The following is a 13,423-nucleotide window of genomic DNA, read 5'->3' on the forward strand; positions in this document are numbered from 1 at the left end:
TGTGAGTACAGATACAGGGACCACCAATAAAATCCATTCAAAATACACAGATGAAATTAATGCTCCATGGGTAAAGATTTATCTCACGCTAGATGGCAATATATTGTTTAATGCAAACCAAAACCAGTGCCAAATGAGCACAGTGTAGCAGCAAGATGACTGACAAAAAGGCGGTGACAACTATGTAAAATAAATCCACATCTTTCAACCTATGAATAGTTATAGAAATAACATTGCTATGATTCTCAAATGTATTATTGCTTATTATCTAAATCTTTTTTTCTTTTTTTAACTGAATCGATGTTTTTTTTTTCACACAGAAGCAGTGATTTTCGTTTTTTCTTGTCTTATTTTACTGTATTTTTTACCCATTCACACACACACTCACACACCAATAGGCTCCTACCTGCTTATTGGGGGCATTAGGGATTCAGTGTCTTGCCCAGGGACACTTCGGCATGCAACACGGAGGAACCGGGAATCGAACCTACAGCCTATCGATCCTCCTGAGCTACTGCTGCCCCAGAAAATAACCCTTTTCCTCTATGAAGCCCCGGAGATTGGAGTTAAAAAGGAGGAATAATTCTTCACCCGTGGAACATTTTGTTCTGTTTTCCCTGTAAAAAAAAAAAAATTGAACTTTGTTAAAAAAAACAACAAAAAAAAAACGAAAAAATCATGACAAATAATTATCCGCTATATATATTTTTTTCAGGGTTTTTAAGGGTATTTTTCTCCTTTTTCTTAAAACTTTGAGATTATAAAAAACAATTTCCCTATTTTCTGAACTAAGTTCAAAATAACAGATGGAGTATTAAGGTTTTTCCTCATCCAAAAACATATTTTCCCCTAGTAATTGATCATGACTTATTTTATTGTTTACAGCTTTAGAAAAAAAAACGAAATTTTTAATAGCTTTAATTTAATAAAATACTTTTGGTGTTTTGAATGAATGAAAACTTTATTCGAACATAAAAACCGAACCGAAACAATTACTCAACAACAAAATAATGTTACATAATATGTTCGAAAAGGGGCAGTAAGAAGCCAATGCTTATATTCCCTACCCCTTCATCTTCCCCACCAAATACACCAATGATATAACAACAATTGTAATAATATTAATAATATCAGTTATGATATAATAATAGTAACAACAACAAGGTCAACTATAGTTGTGAACGCAGTATTTCCAATCTTGAGTATCACTCATACGCCATTTTCTTCATCTCTGTATTCTGCCAGTAATGGTTTTTAGTATTTATATTTGAACAAGTGAATAGTTGGATCTCGTCTTGTAAATTGTTCCAAAGTTTGACTCCACACACAGACACACACATGCTTTTCCTGGTGGTTCTCACCTTTGGGATTATGAATTCACGACAGCCCTTCAAGTTATAATTTCCCTCTTTCCGAATGAATAATTTATGGATGTTTTCTGGCGCTATGTTTTTGTTGACCTTAAATAGCAGTTGTGCAGTGAAAAACTTTACTAAATCATCTAATTTGAATCATTTGGACTGCAGGAATAAAATATGAGTATGATCTCGATAACCAACCCTGTTTATAGTTCTAATTGGACGTTTTTGGAGGATAAAAAAGGGGCTGTAGTCAACTTTTGTAATTATTGCCCCAGACTTCTGCACAATAAACGTAATGGACTATTATTTTAGGTTTTAAACAAATGACAATTTTGGCGGGTCTGTTTAAAAAAAATTGTGGGTCTGTTTCAAAAGACTTCACAATTAAAAAAAACATTAATTTTTTTTGTTTAAACGATTTTGTTGAAATGAATACAAGTACTATACGTAAAATATTGAGTTTATTTCTGGCTGCGCATCTCAATTTCACATTTCTAAATTCTGATATGACAAATCAGTCAAATTGAAGTCCGGTACCAATATGCAGTATCGATACTCGCCGTCCTAAGCTATCGCACTCAAACCAGGGACCGATTTCTGTGTTTAGGTTCTGAAGAGTCCCCGGAACCCTTGCCCATCCCCACCGTCCTTCTGGGTTACGATCGAGAACGGGACTTCCTGGCGCTGTCCCCCTTGGCCCTTCCCTTTTGGGAAAAACTTTTGCTGGAGCCTTATGGGGGACAACGTGACGCGGCCTACGTGGTGCTTTGTCCCAACAGCCCCCCCCTTCTGGCCGCGGCCCGGACCTTCTTCCAGGAGCTCAGCGCCGTTTACGAGGTAGGCGAGCGTCCCAAACGCTGTACCGGCTGCTCCCGACAGGTTCCTCTGACGAATATGATATTGTCCTCAGACGTGTCGTCTCGGCAAGCACCGCCCTCTTGCGAAAGTGTCCCGGGACGGTTTCGTCCGCGTCGGGGAGGGGGTGGAGCCGGACCGGCTGGAGGACGTGGACCAGTGGTTGACCGGTCCCTGGGCCGGAGAGCAGCACACGGACAACCTCAGCAAACTCAAACTTTACGCTTACGCCTGTAAACTGCAGCTAGGTAAGAACCCCAATTGGGCATAACTTTTTTTCAGTGGAACGTTTTTATCTTGTGTTTAGAATTAGTTTAGTTAAGGGCACCTGTATGACGCGGCAGGGGTAAACCAGTGAAAGCTGTCGGGCCCTGCTGTTGAATAGAAGAGTTTGTTGGGTCACCCTTACACGAGTGACATGGCCGCTTTCTTGTGTCCCGTTTCATCTGGAGGGACGAAGGCATGACCGACTTGGGTGCCGAGGTACCTAACTTGTTTGGGTTTTTGGGCATTTCTGTGTGTGTTTTGTTTTTTTAGCTACTTTTGTCCCCTTTTTATTTTCTTTTTATTTTATTTTATTTGTTATTGTATGTGTTTGTCTGGCTGTCGGTCACCCCTCTTGAGAGATATGACTAAGACAGATAGATGTCTAGATAAATGTCTAGATGTCTACATAGATACATAGAGAGATAAAAAAAACACAAACATTTTTGGACCATGGCCAACCCAAATGCCTAAACACCCAAACAAGTTAGGCACCTCAATCAATCATGCTTTCGTCCCTCCAGATGAAACGGGACACAAAAAAGCGGTCACTCGGGTCAGGGTGAACCTACACACTCTTCTGTTCAACAGCAGGGCCCGACAGCTTTCACTGGTTTACCCCTGCCGCATCATACGGGTGCCCAGCCCATCCTTTAGAACGCGTCCACAATCCCACTATCCTTTCACAACACCTCTCCACTCATCAAACACACCAAAATAAAATACACAGAATTAGTTAGCCTTGCAGTTTAACTCCTGGCGATGTCGACTTAAATCATTAATCTTCACACAAAGACAAATCACCAATTTTTGTATTGCAAGCTAACACTTTAGCCATTTGAATGTTTATCACAAATCTATCTAGATATGTTGTTTTCCCGGAACTGGAACTCGGTTGTCCGGTGGCCCACTTGTGGACGACTGGTGTGTATTTCTGAAGCTGTCCATCAGGGGGCGTAGGGAGAGATGAGTGTGGTCTGGTTCTTCATGGGGCATAGTCAGGTGTGGGTCTGTCTATCAGGGGGTTAAGGGTAATGAAATAATCAGAGAGGACGGGTGTCTTGGGGGGTGAACGGTGAGTCTTTCGAAGTTTTTGGCACTGTGTCTGTAGCCGGATCACGTATTCGTAGCAAGGGCGTCATCACCCTACCTACATCAGTATAAATTCAATGGCATACGTTTGTCTTCTTCTTAGGACCCCAGCTGTCAGTCCTGCCTTTGGACAGCACGCTTTTGTCCCCGCCCAAAATCCAACCTCAGACCTCTACGGCACAAACGTGGACGCCCGACTCGGAGGCGACCAACGCTTCCGCCAACGCTACCGCCAACGCTACCGCCAACGCTACCGCCAACGCTTCCACGCCCTCCGGCCAGACGGGGGAGACCACGCCCGGTGGGTCCGGCGAGGCCAAAGGACCTTCGCCTGCCGCACCGCCATCCAACACAGCGGCGGAGAACGCTGAAGTGTAAGAGATGAAACGATGTCAGCCTCATGATGGCCACCTTTAAACGAGAAAATGAGTAGTTGGATGTTTAATCATCGGTTCATTGGCTAATTTAGGATTGAATAACCCCAGTTCTGCTTTTAAACCTTACCCCGATTTTGCCTAAAAACTCTACTTTGAAACCTAAGTCATGCTTTTAAACCCTAAATTGTAACCCTAGCCATGCTTAACCCTAATTTTGAGTTCCAAGCCACGATTTTAAACCATACTTAGAAACTCAAGTAATGTTTTTAAACCTTGCCTTTAAGCCTTAGTTTTGCATTAAAACCTTATTTGAAACCCTAGCTGATTCACGACCCTACTTGAAACCCCAGTTCTGCTTTTAAACCTTACCCTAAAACCCCGGTTTTGCCTAAAAACTCTACTTTGAAACCTAAGCCATGCTTTTAAACCCTAAATTGTAACCCTAGCCATGCTTAATAACCCTACTTTTGAGTTCCAAGCCATGATTTTAAACCAGACTTAGAAACCCAACTAATATTTTTAAACCTTACCTTTGAACCCTGATTTGAAACCCTAGCTTTGATCCAAGACCCTACTTTAAAACCCTAGCGATGCTCCTAAACACTACGTTGAAACCCATTTTAATTTAAACCGTATTTGAATCCCTAGTTTTGCTTAAAACCTTATTTGAAACCCTTGTTCTTATTCAAGACCCTACTTTAAAACCCTAGCGATGCTCCTAAACACTACTTTGAAACCCATCTTGCTTTAAACCAGTTTTGAAACCCTAGTTTTGCTTAAAACCTTATTTGAAACCCTCGCTCTGATTCAAGACCCTACTTAAAACCCTAGCGATGCTCCTAAACACTAGGTTGATACCCATCATGCTTCAAACTATTTGAAACCCCAATTTTGCTTAAAACCTCAACTTTAAAACCTTAGCCATGTTTTTAAACCATGCTTTGAAACTTCAGTCTTGCTTTTAAATACTATTTGACACCCTCTTTGGCTCTAAACAATACTATAAGACCTTAGCCCTGCTTTAAAAGTCGAGTTTTGCATTGAAAGCCTTTTTTTCTTGATACCCTGGCCATGCTTTTAAACCCTACTTTTGAGTTCCAAGCCATGATTTTAAACCTTACCTTTAAAGCCTAGTTTTGCATTAAAACCTTATTTGAAACCCTAGCTTTGATTCAAAACCCTACTTTAAAACCCTAGCGATGCTCCTAAACACTACGTTGAAACCCTCTTGCTTTAAACCAGATTTGAAACCCTAGTTTTGCTTAAAACTATATTTGAAACCCTTGCTCTGATTCAAGACCCTACTTTAAAACCCTAGCGATGCTCCTAAACACAACGTTGATACCCATCATGCTTTAAACCGTATTTGAAATTCTTGTTTTGCTTTAAACCCCTACTTTGACACCTTCGCCATGCTTTAAAACCCTAGCCATGATATGGAACCCTACTTCGAAACCCCAGTTCTGCTTTTAAACCTTATCGCGAAACCCCGGTTCTGCCTGAAAACTCTACTTTAAAACTTGCCATGCTTTTGAACCCTACATTGTAACCTAAGCCATGCTTTTGAGCCCTACTTTTGAGTTCCAAGCCATGATTTTAAACCAGACTTAAAAACCCCAAGTAATGTTTTTAAACCTTACCTTTAAACCCTAGTTTTGCATTAAAACCTTATTTGAAACCCAAGATCTGATTCAAGACCCTACTTTAATACCCTAGCGATGCTCCTAAACACTGCATTGAAACCCGCCTTCTTTAAACCGTATTTCGGACCCTAGTTTTTCTTAAAAACCCCAACTTTAAAACCTTAGCCACGATTTTAAACCCTACTTTGGAACTTCAGTCTTACTTTAAAATACAATTTGACACCCTCGTTTGGCTCTAAACGATACTATAAGACCTTAGCCGTGTTTTAAAAGTCGAGTTTTGCATTGAAAGCCTATTTTGCTTGAATCCCTGGCCATGATTTTAAACCCTAGCTATACTTTGAAACCCTTTTTGAAACCTTACCTTGCATTTGTTTTCTTTGACTTGTCTGTGACAAAATATGACAACTCACCCTTGAACCACAATCCCCCTCCCGCCCCAGCACGGCGGAGCAGTCCCGGATCGGCATCCCGACCGGGCCGGACACGGCGGACAGCCGCTGCAACCCCCCGGCCATCGTGATTTACGTGGTGGACGCTTTCCTGGGCGGGACGCGGGGCGAGGACGAAGAGGGCGAGGACGCCGAGGACGAGAGCGTGTGGTTGCTCGGCCTCCTCCGCTGCTACACGGAGATGCTGCGGGCCCTGCCCGACGCCGTCCGACCGGCGCTGGTTCTGCAGGTGGTCCCGGTCCAGGACCTCCTGCGGCCCTCCAGCGGGGACAGCCACTTGTACCTGCAGCACCTGCGCTCCCTGGCCTTCTCCTGCTACTCCCAGTGCCGACGCCTGAGGCCCCAGCACACCCACATCAAGTCCCTGACCGGCTTCGGCCCCGCGTCCACCGTCTCGTCCGTCCTCAAGAGCCCGGAAGTGAGTCGGACGTACCTGTGTGCGATAATGATCTACCGATATGGAGTGTTCATTTGACCTGTGAAAAGTGATGGGTCCCGGGGACTCGCATGCTCAAAAATCTATGGGTCCCAACAGAGATCCATGGGCAATGTTCCCTGTTTTTTGTCTTCCTTTTGTTTCTTTTTTTCCCTCAGCTTTTCACTACTTTTTCATTTTGGTATTTTTTTTCTTTTTTGTTCTATTCCCCCCTCCCTTTAAGTCATTTTGTGCATCATTTAACATCATATTTGGTCATGTTGGGATGAAAGAAGCAAAAACAACCCGAAGAGCCGTTTAGGACCCGAAAGAGCCGGTTCCTTTTAGTGAGCCGAGCCGAAGAAGCCGGTTCCCCGACAAACTCTACTAACTTTACTTAACTTCGTTCTACTTCGACTCGACTTCAAAATACCGCATTTAGGACACAACGTCAGGGGAACCCGTGTATTTTGACCTTCATGCACTGTAACTTTGACTTGAGTCGCTTCTTAATTAGTCATTTTGAGCCAACATTTTTGTGCGCCGGCTAGATTTTCTTGATTGACAACTTCATGCTATGATAAGAGCTAATAGATCAGTCTCTACCTGAACAAGTTAACACTTTTTACGCTATCTCTTAATCACACACACACGCTTTTCTACCAGGGACTTCTTCAAATCTCGAAATGATCAGCGGTCTTGATTCAAAGGCATAGATAGATAGAGATAGATAGATAGATATAGATAGATCGATGGATAGATAGATCGATAGATACTTTATTCAACATAGAAAGAGAGAGAGGGATAGATGTCTAGATAGATGTCTATATGGATAGATTGATGTCTAGATAGATGTCTAGATGGATAGATAGATAGATGTCTAGATAGATATAGATGTCTAGATAGATGTCTAAATAGATAGATGTCTAGATAGATAGATAGATGTCTAGATGGATACTTTATTCATTCCTGTAGGGAAATTCACACTTCCAGCAGTATCCTTGTGATGAAAAATAAAATATATATCGAATACAAAAATACCCAATATAACGTTTTGCTATAGAATATTTAAATAGTGCTACAGAAAATACATACTGTAATAAAAATAGGGTAATATGCAAATGTGGGGTTGGGGTTTAATGTGGGCTTTTATTCCGCGGGGTGGAGTTAAAGAGCCTCATGGCATGAGGAAGAAATGATCTCCTCAGTCTGTCCGTGGAACAAGACTGTGACAGCAGTCTGTCGCTGAAGCTGCTCTTCTGTCTGGAGATGATGCTGTGTCGTGGATGTAATGAATTCTCCATGATTGACCTCAGTTTATTTAGTGCACGTCTCTCAGCTCCAGTTGTCAGGCTGTCCAGCTCTGTACCCACAACAGAGCCCGCCTTCCTCACCAGTTTATTAAGACAGGACTCAGGAGTTAGCTGCCGCATTAATGTTATTTTTCCTGCTTCAGTATCTCCGCCCCGGATCGTTTATTCAATCAGAAGGCGCGGGGTGGGAACCGTCGGAAGGAGGGAGGGAGAAAGGCTTGGCTGCATCTGAGCCTAGATAACCCAGTTTTAAATGTTTATAAATATAAATGCCTATGTCGAATTCCATCTTTTTCCCAAATATCCTAACATGTTTTCTTCTTGCCAGCATCCCAGCCCCGTGCACATGTACTGCCCACCCTTCATCTTGGGGCCCACCCGGCCCAAGCAGCCCGAACAGGGCGAGATCTGGGCAGAGGTCCCGGCCAGGTACAACGTCCTCTTCGTGGGTTACTGCCTGTCGCATGACCAGCGCTGGATCCTGGTGTCCTGCACTGACCAGCAGGGGGAGCTGCTGGAGACCAGCATCATCAACGTGGACGTGCCCAACAGGTGGGTTTTCACATTCAAACCAGAAGATCTTGAAGGTGGGGTGCGTTGTTTGAGGTGTCCCTAAAAGGTGTAAAATAAATATGATCACGATTTAGAATGTGTTAACGATACCTTACTGAGGTTAAAGATTTAGTCTTAGATTTAGTAAAAGACAGGCATTAATTTGTTATCATAAATCACCTCTCCTCCTCCCGAGTCCTCACAAGTTTCCGTCGGGTTCAGTCCTTTGAAACAAGTTAATATTTCGGGCTCAGGCTGGGTCAGGATTTAATACCGGTCAGGTTGGGCTGAATTATTTTTAGGCTTGCTCCGTTTCAAATTGGTCCCAATTTTTTTTCCCCACAGGGCACGACGCCCCAAAGTGTCCGCTAGGAAAATGGGTCTGCAAAAACTGTGGGAATGGTGCGTGGGCATCATCCAGATGACCTCACTACCATGGAGGATTGTGATTGGTCGTTTAGGGAGACTGGGCCACGGCGAACTTAAAGGTGAGGAAATGAAAATGAGTCGGGTACAGTGCGTAAGAGTAACGACTTTGTTTATTTCTCCGCCAGATTGGAGCTCGCTCCTAGGCGAGCATTCGCTGCATTCGATTGGACGACAGCTCCGGGAGGCGTGTCGGATGTGCGGCATCTCATCCGCTGACACGCCCTCCATCCTCAGCGCCTGCCTGGTGGCCATGGAGCCGCAGGGCTCCCTGGTGGTCATGCCTGGTAAGTACAACGTTAGTACAAAACAAAAAGCTCAGCGTTTCCCATACAATTTTGTGAGACCCTGGTGGGTGGACATTCTGGGGATGCCCAGGGGCATGATACTCTGGGAGAAAAAACACATCGATTTGGTGCATTTTTGGGCAAAATCAAAAAGCTAGATCTTTGATGAATGTGTGTCATTGTCAAATATTAAATCATAAATACACGAATGATGAAAGGCAATGACACAGCTAATAAGTCACACCCACAAGACAAGAGTTTAAGTTTAAAGTCACCGAATTAGACTGGAAATAACTATTTTACGATATCGTATCGATGAGTAAACAGACCAAATCACCGAAATGAGTTTAAAATGTAATTAAATGTAACACTCCTATCTGTGATTTGTTAAATCACTGTCTTAAATATAACTACCGCTGCTTTTGTTATTGCTAGTTCTTCTTCTATGGTTTACAAGGGGTTAAGGTAACTTGTTTCGTTTAGTTTTCTCATATTTTTGTCTTTTTCCTTTTTTCATCTTTTCTTTTTCCTTATTTGCGGAAGGCATGGTGAAAAATAATGTTGCATTTTGCTCAGTCTTTTTAGTTTGTATTCTTCTCTGTGTTTTTTAGCACTCGTTATCAGTTGCACAACACCGGTTGGGTAGGGTTACTTTAACTGGATTACTTTCAGTTACTTTGGGATAACTCCAATACCAAATATGCTAATAGAAGACAAAATAAACTAAATATGAATAAAATTATGACTCACAACACGTGGTAAGCTTTCTCTCCTGGCTTTGATGTCTTCGATCTCCGGCAAAACGAACATCAAATGTGACAGAAACAAAATGAAAACAAATCCAAACAGCTCGCCGACATCATTTTTACCGTTCCATGTATTCCGTTACTCCCCAAGCCTGCACAAAATTTAGTCATTTAATTCATATTGAGTTTCTTTTGTCCTTTATTAGCATATTTGGTATTGGAGTAATCCAAAACTAATTGAAAGTAATCCAGTTAAAGTAACCCTACCCAACCCTGTTAAATATTATACAATATTAGACACCCAGTTGCTATTTCCTTTGTTTTGTATTGCCTTAAAGCCCCAGTGTGAATTATTTGACCACCAGGTGGCACCGTATTGTGTAACACAAACAAAAAATCAGTGCCAAGAGCACAGCGTAGTAGCAAGAAGCCAGACAAACATGGAGGCGACTTCTAGGTAGGGATTCCACTATGTAAAATAAACACAGATTTCTTGGTCTGTGATTTTTTTTTATGTAGGCAGGGAGGCACTATATTTTACACACTGTCCCTTTAAACAGCACATCCGAATAATAACATTGTGATGGGTTTCCTGAATGTTCGATTAATGGTAGTCGGCGGATACAGCTAAAGTGAGTGCTTTGCGAGTGGTGCCTGGCTTTGGTGACACCCAGTGGCTCATTTTTCTCTTGTGCTTCTCGGCATTGTCTCGTGGGCCACAGTTGACTTTGATTAAAAAAAATAATAATAATAATAATAATAAAAGGCCAACCACATTAAATGCTAACGTTTTTCAGACGCGGTGACGATGGGCTCGGTGTTTGGCCGCAGTACCGCCTTGAACCTGCAGACGTCGCAGCTGAACACGCCGCAGGACGCCTCCTGCACGCACATCCTGGTCTTCCCCACCTCGGCCACCACGCAGCTGGCGCCAAGCTCCTACCCCACCGAGGACAATAACGGTAACATACAGTGCCTTGCAAAAGTATCGATTTTTGCTGTTCCATGTATTCCGTTACTCCCCAAGCCCGCACAAAATTTTGTAATTTTAAACTAAAGATTTACAATACCTGTGGCCATGCGTTTCTTTAGATATTTCAGGACAACCTAATTACTTCCCACGATTTCTTTCTCTTCAGTCAGTTCAGAATCTCCAGCACTTTGCAAATCTGCGATACACTGTTGTATTTCTGTCCTCTCCAACTTTTTCTGTACCAATGGCTTTTAATATTCTCGCGACACAATAATAGTGTGATCATGAGATAAAAGCAAATGCCTTTCCATGTATCGTGAGTGACCAAGTAGGAAGGATCTGGGTTCGATTCCTGATGCATCCAGTGTTATGTAATAACCTTAATTTTATGTTGACGATGTCTGTATATTTTAACATTCACTGCAGCCAGGTCATCCTGGAAGGGGGATTACCTCATATTGGGTCACTTCATTTTCCTCACGTTGAGTTTTTCCTTGCCCTCATGTAGGTTTCAGATCAGGGGATCTTGGAATGGTGCTCTGTGCAGCCCTTGAGACTTTTTGTGATTAAAGGCTACACATGATGAGCGATATATTCAATCAATGCACAAATACAGTATCGTTTTTTTGTGTAACCCTTACTGTCGTTTTAATTCCATGCTCCTTATATATCCATGCACCTTATAGTGTGAAAAATACGGCACTTTCACCACAAAAGAGTCATCCTATTAAAAAAAAAGAGAAACATAAAGGTTCTTTGTCGCCGCAGACGATATGTTCGACCTCCCTTTCCCCGACGAGCTGGAGAACGACATCGGCCACGACATGATGCTGATTACGGGGAACCTCCACCCTTCCCCCAACACCTCCCCGGTGCCGTCGCCGGGCTCTCCATCTGGAATGGGCATGGGATCCCATTTTCAACATACAAGAGTGAGTGGAAATACTAATGAATCACATCGCAGGCTGATCAAGTATGTGTCTTAAAATAGAAATACCAAATACTTAACACTCTTGTTTCTTTCATATTTCAATTTGTCAGTTTAGTAATATAAGGTACCTTAAAATATAGTAGCTTGGGAATATGACACAATTAATGTTATCGTTTTACACATAAATGTCAAATATTAAGTCCATTCAAATACAACTGAATTGGAATGGTTATACCTTTTTCTACCACTAGAGAGCGCTCACTTACCATAAATGCTACTTGGGCTTTTCTATACGGCTTAAAAAAAGAATAAATAACAAAATAGGAGATAAGCAATATATTCTTATTTGATATACTGCATTATTTTAATATCTATACAACCAAAATTTAACCAAGATTCCTCTACAAATTTTGCCTTTTTTTAACCCATTAAAAAAACTCATAAATTCAAACCATTTCAAGGATTTTTTTTTCAAACTAAAACACAAAATATTTCTTTCAAAACGTTTTGATGCATTTTGAAAGAAGGAAATCATATCTGGGGGTTATAGTGAATACAAATAGACAAATTTCATACAGCATGACACAATTTCCATTGTAAAAATCAAGCAAAGGCAAAATAAGACCCTCCAAAATGATGATTGTTACTTTAAATTGTTCCCAAAAATAATTTTATTTGAATACATATTCACAAATTTAAGTATTGTCCCCCTCCCTTATTGGAAATATCTTCTACTCAATCCTTATTTTTTGAGCAATGCCCTGCGACAGTCCAGCCTCCCTGTGTGGAGTTTGCATGTTCTCCCCGTATCTGCGTGGGTTTCATGCTTGTCAGGATAATTGGCTGGTCCAAATTGTCCCTGGGTGTGAATGAGCAAGTGAGTTGTCTGTTTCTGTGAACTGGCAACCAGTTGAGGGTGTCCCCTGCCCACTGCCTGAAGATAGCTGGGATGGGCTCCAGTGCCCCCGCGACCCTACTGAGGATAAGCAGTGCAGTTAATGGATGGATGGGAATATATTCTGTTTACACTGGGAAAATAAAATAAATGTCAAACTCTATTCCTGCCCGTTTTACAGTTTGTACGGATGCTTGAAATACTTGAATTTTCAACTTCACTTTATCTCTTTTTGCTTCATGATTGACGGCAGCTGGCATTAGTTAGTATGGTATTGTCCTTTGAATCATGTTTGCCCCCTACAGGACGGGTGCATGCTTCACCTACATGAGCCAGTACGAAATGTGTAGTAGTGCAACGATTACGAATCAATTACGGGCCATGCAAAAAAATGACGGTAGCATTTCAAGTGGTAAAATGTAAGGTACAGTGGAGCCTCGGTTCTCGACCATAATCCGTTCCAGAACCCTGTTCGAAAACAGAAATAATTTTTCCCATTACAGATAATGTAAATCGTTTGAATCCATTCCAACACCCTGAATGTTTACCTTTAAGACACAAATAACATGAACGTGTAAAAATAAAAAAAAAAGGACAAAGAAAATAATTATGAATAGGATTTTTTTACCTTTGTGGTGGTCAGCAGAAGGCGCAGATGGACGGTGAGAGGAAAATTATTGTTAGGAAGGAGAGTCCCCTTCCATAAAAACTTCGGATGACTGGCTACAGGATGTTCTTTTCTCTTAAAATATCTATCCAATGACACTTGCTTCTGCCTTCTTTTTAGCACTTTTCGGAAGTGGTTCATGACCGTGTCATTAAAGTCACGATGACTCTGGTG

The 13,423-nt window shown here is 41.9% G+C and overlaps 2 protein-coding genes across 7 annotated transcripts in view; one reads left to right on the forward strand and one right to left on the reverse strand.

The window, feature by feature from the left end:
* The window catches only part of LOC148350070 (mediator of RNA polymerase II transcription subunit 13-like), a 205,030-nt gene that overhangs the window by 185,706 nt on the left and 5,901 nt on the right, over positions 1 to 13,423 (forward strand). For both annotated transcript variants that reach the window (XM_088319745.1, XM_088319746.1), the window contains exons 19-27: positions 1,969 to 2,198; positions 2,272 to 2,464; positions 3,676 to 3,946; positions 6,036 to 6,462; positions 8,101 to 8,324; positions 8,670 to 8,812; positions 8,879 to 9,037; positions 10,581 to 10,745; positions 11,525 to 11,688. In XM_088319745.1, the coding sequence (XP_088175871.1) occupies positions 1,969 to 2,198; positions 2,272 to 2,464; positions 3,676 to 3,946; positions 6,036 to 6,462; positions 8,101 to 8,324; positions 8,670 to 8,812; positions 8,879 to 9,037; positions 10,581 to 10,745; positions 11,525 to 11,688 (1,976 nt within the window). The remainder of the gene's footprint in view (positions 1 to 1,968; positions 2,199 to 2,271; positions 2,465 to 3,675; positions 3,947 to 6,035; positions 6,463 to 8,100; positions 8,325 to 8,669; positions 8,813 to 8,878; positions 9,038 to 10,580; positions 10,746 to 11,524; positions 11,689 to 13,423) is intronic.
* The window catches only part of LOC148350073 (uncharacterized), a 407,697-nt gene continuing 401,907 nt past the window's right edge, over positions 7,634 to 13,423 (reverse strand). For all 5 annotated transcript variants that reach the window (XM_088319758.1, XM_088319757.1, XM_088319760.1 and 2 more), the window contains one exon: positions 7,634 to 8,384. The gene's annotated coding sequence lies outside the window, so the exon portion shown is untranslated. The remainder of the gene's footprint in view (positions 8,385 to 13,423) is intronic.

This window comes from Urocampus carinirostris, chromosome 16 (genome assembly GCF_059441175.1).
Source record: "Urocampus carinirostris isolate Australia breed hairy pipefish chromosome 16, RoL_Ucar_1.0, whole genome shotgun sequence".
NCBI lineage: Eukaryota > Metazoa > Chordata > Actinopteri > Syngnathiformes > Syngnathidae > Urocampus > Urocampus carinirostris.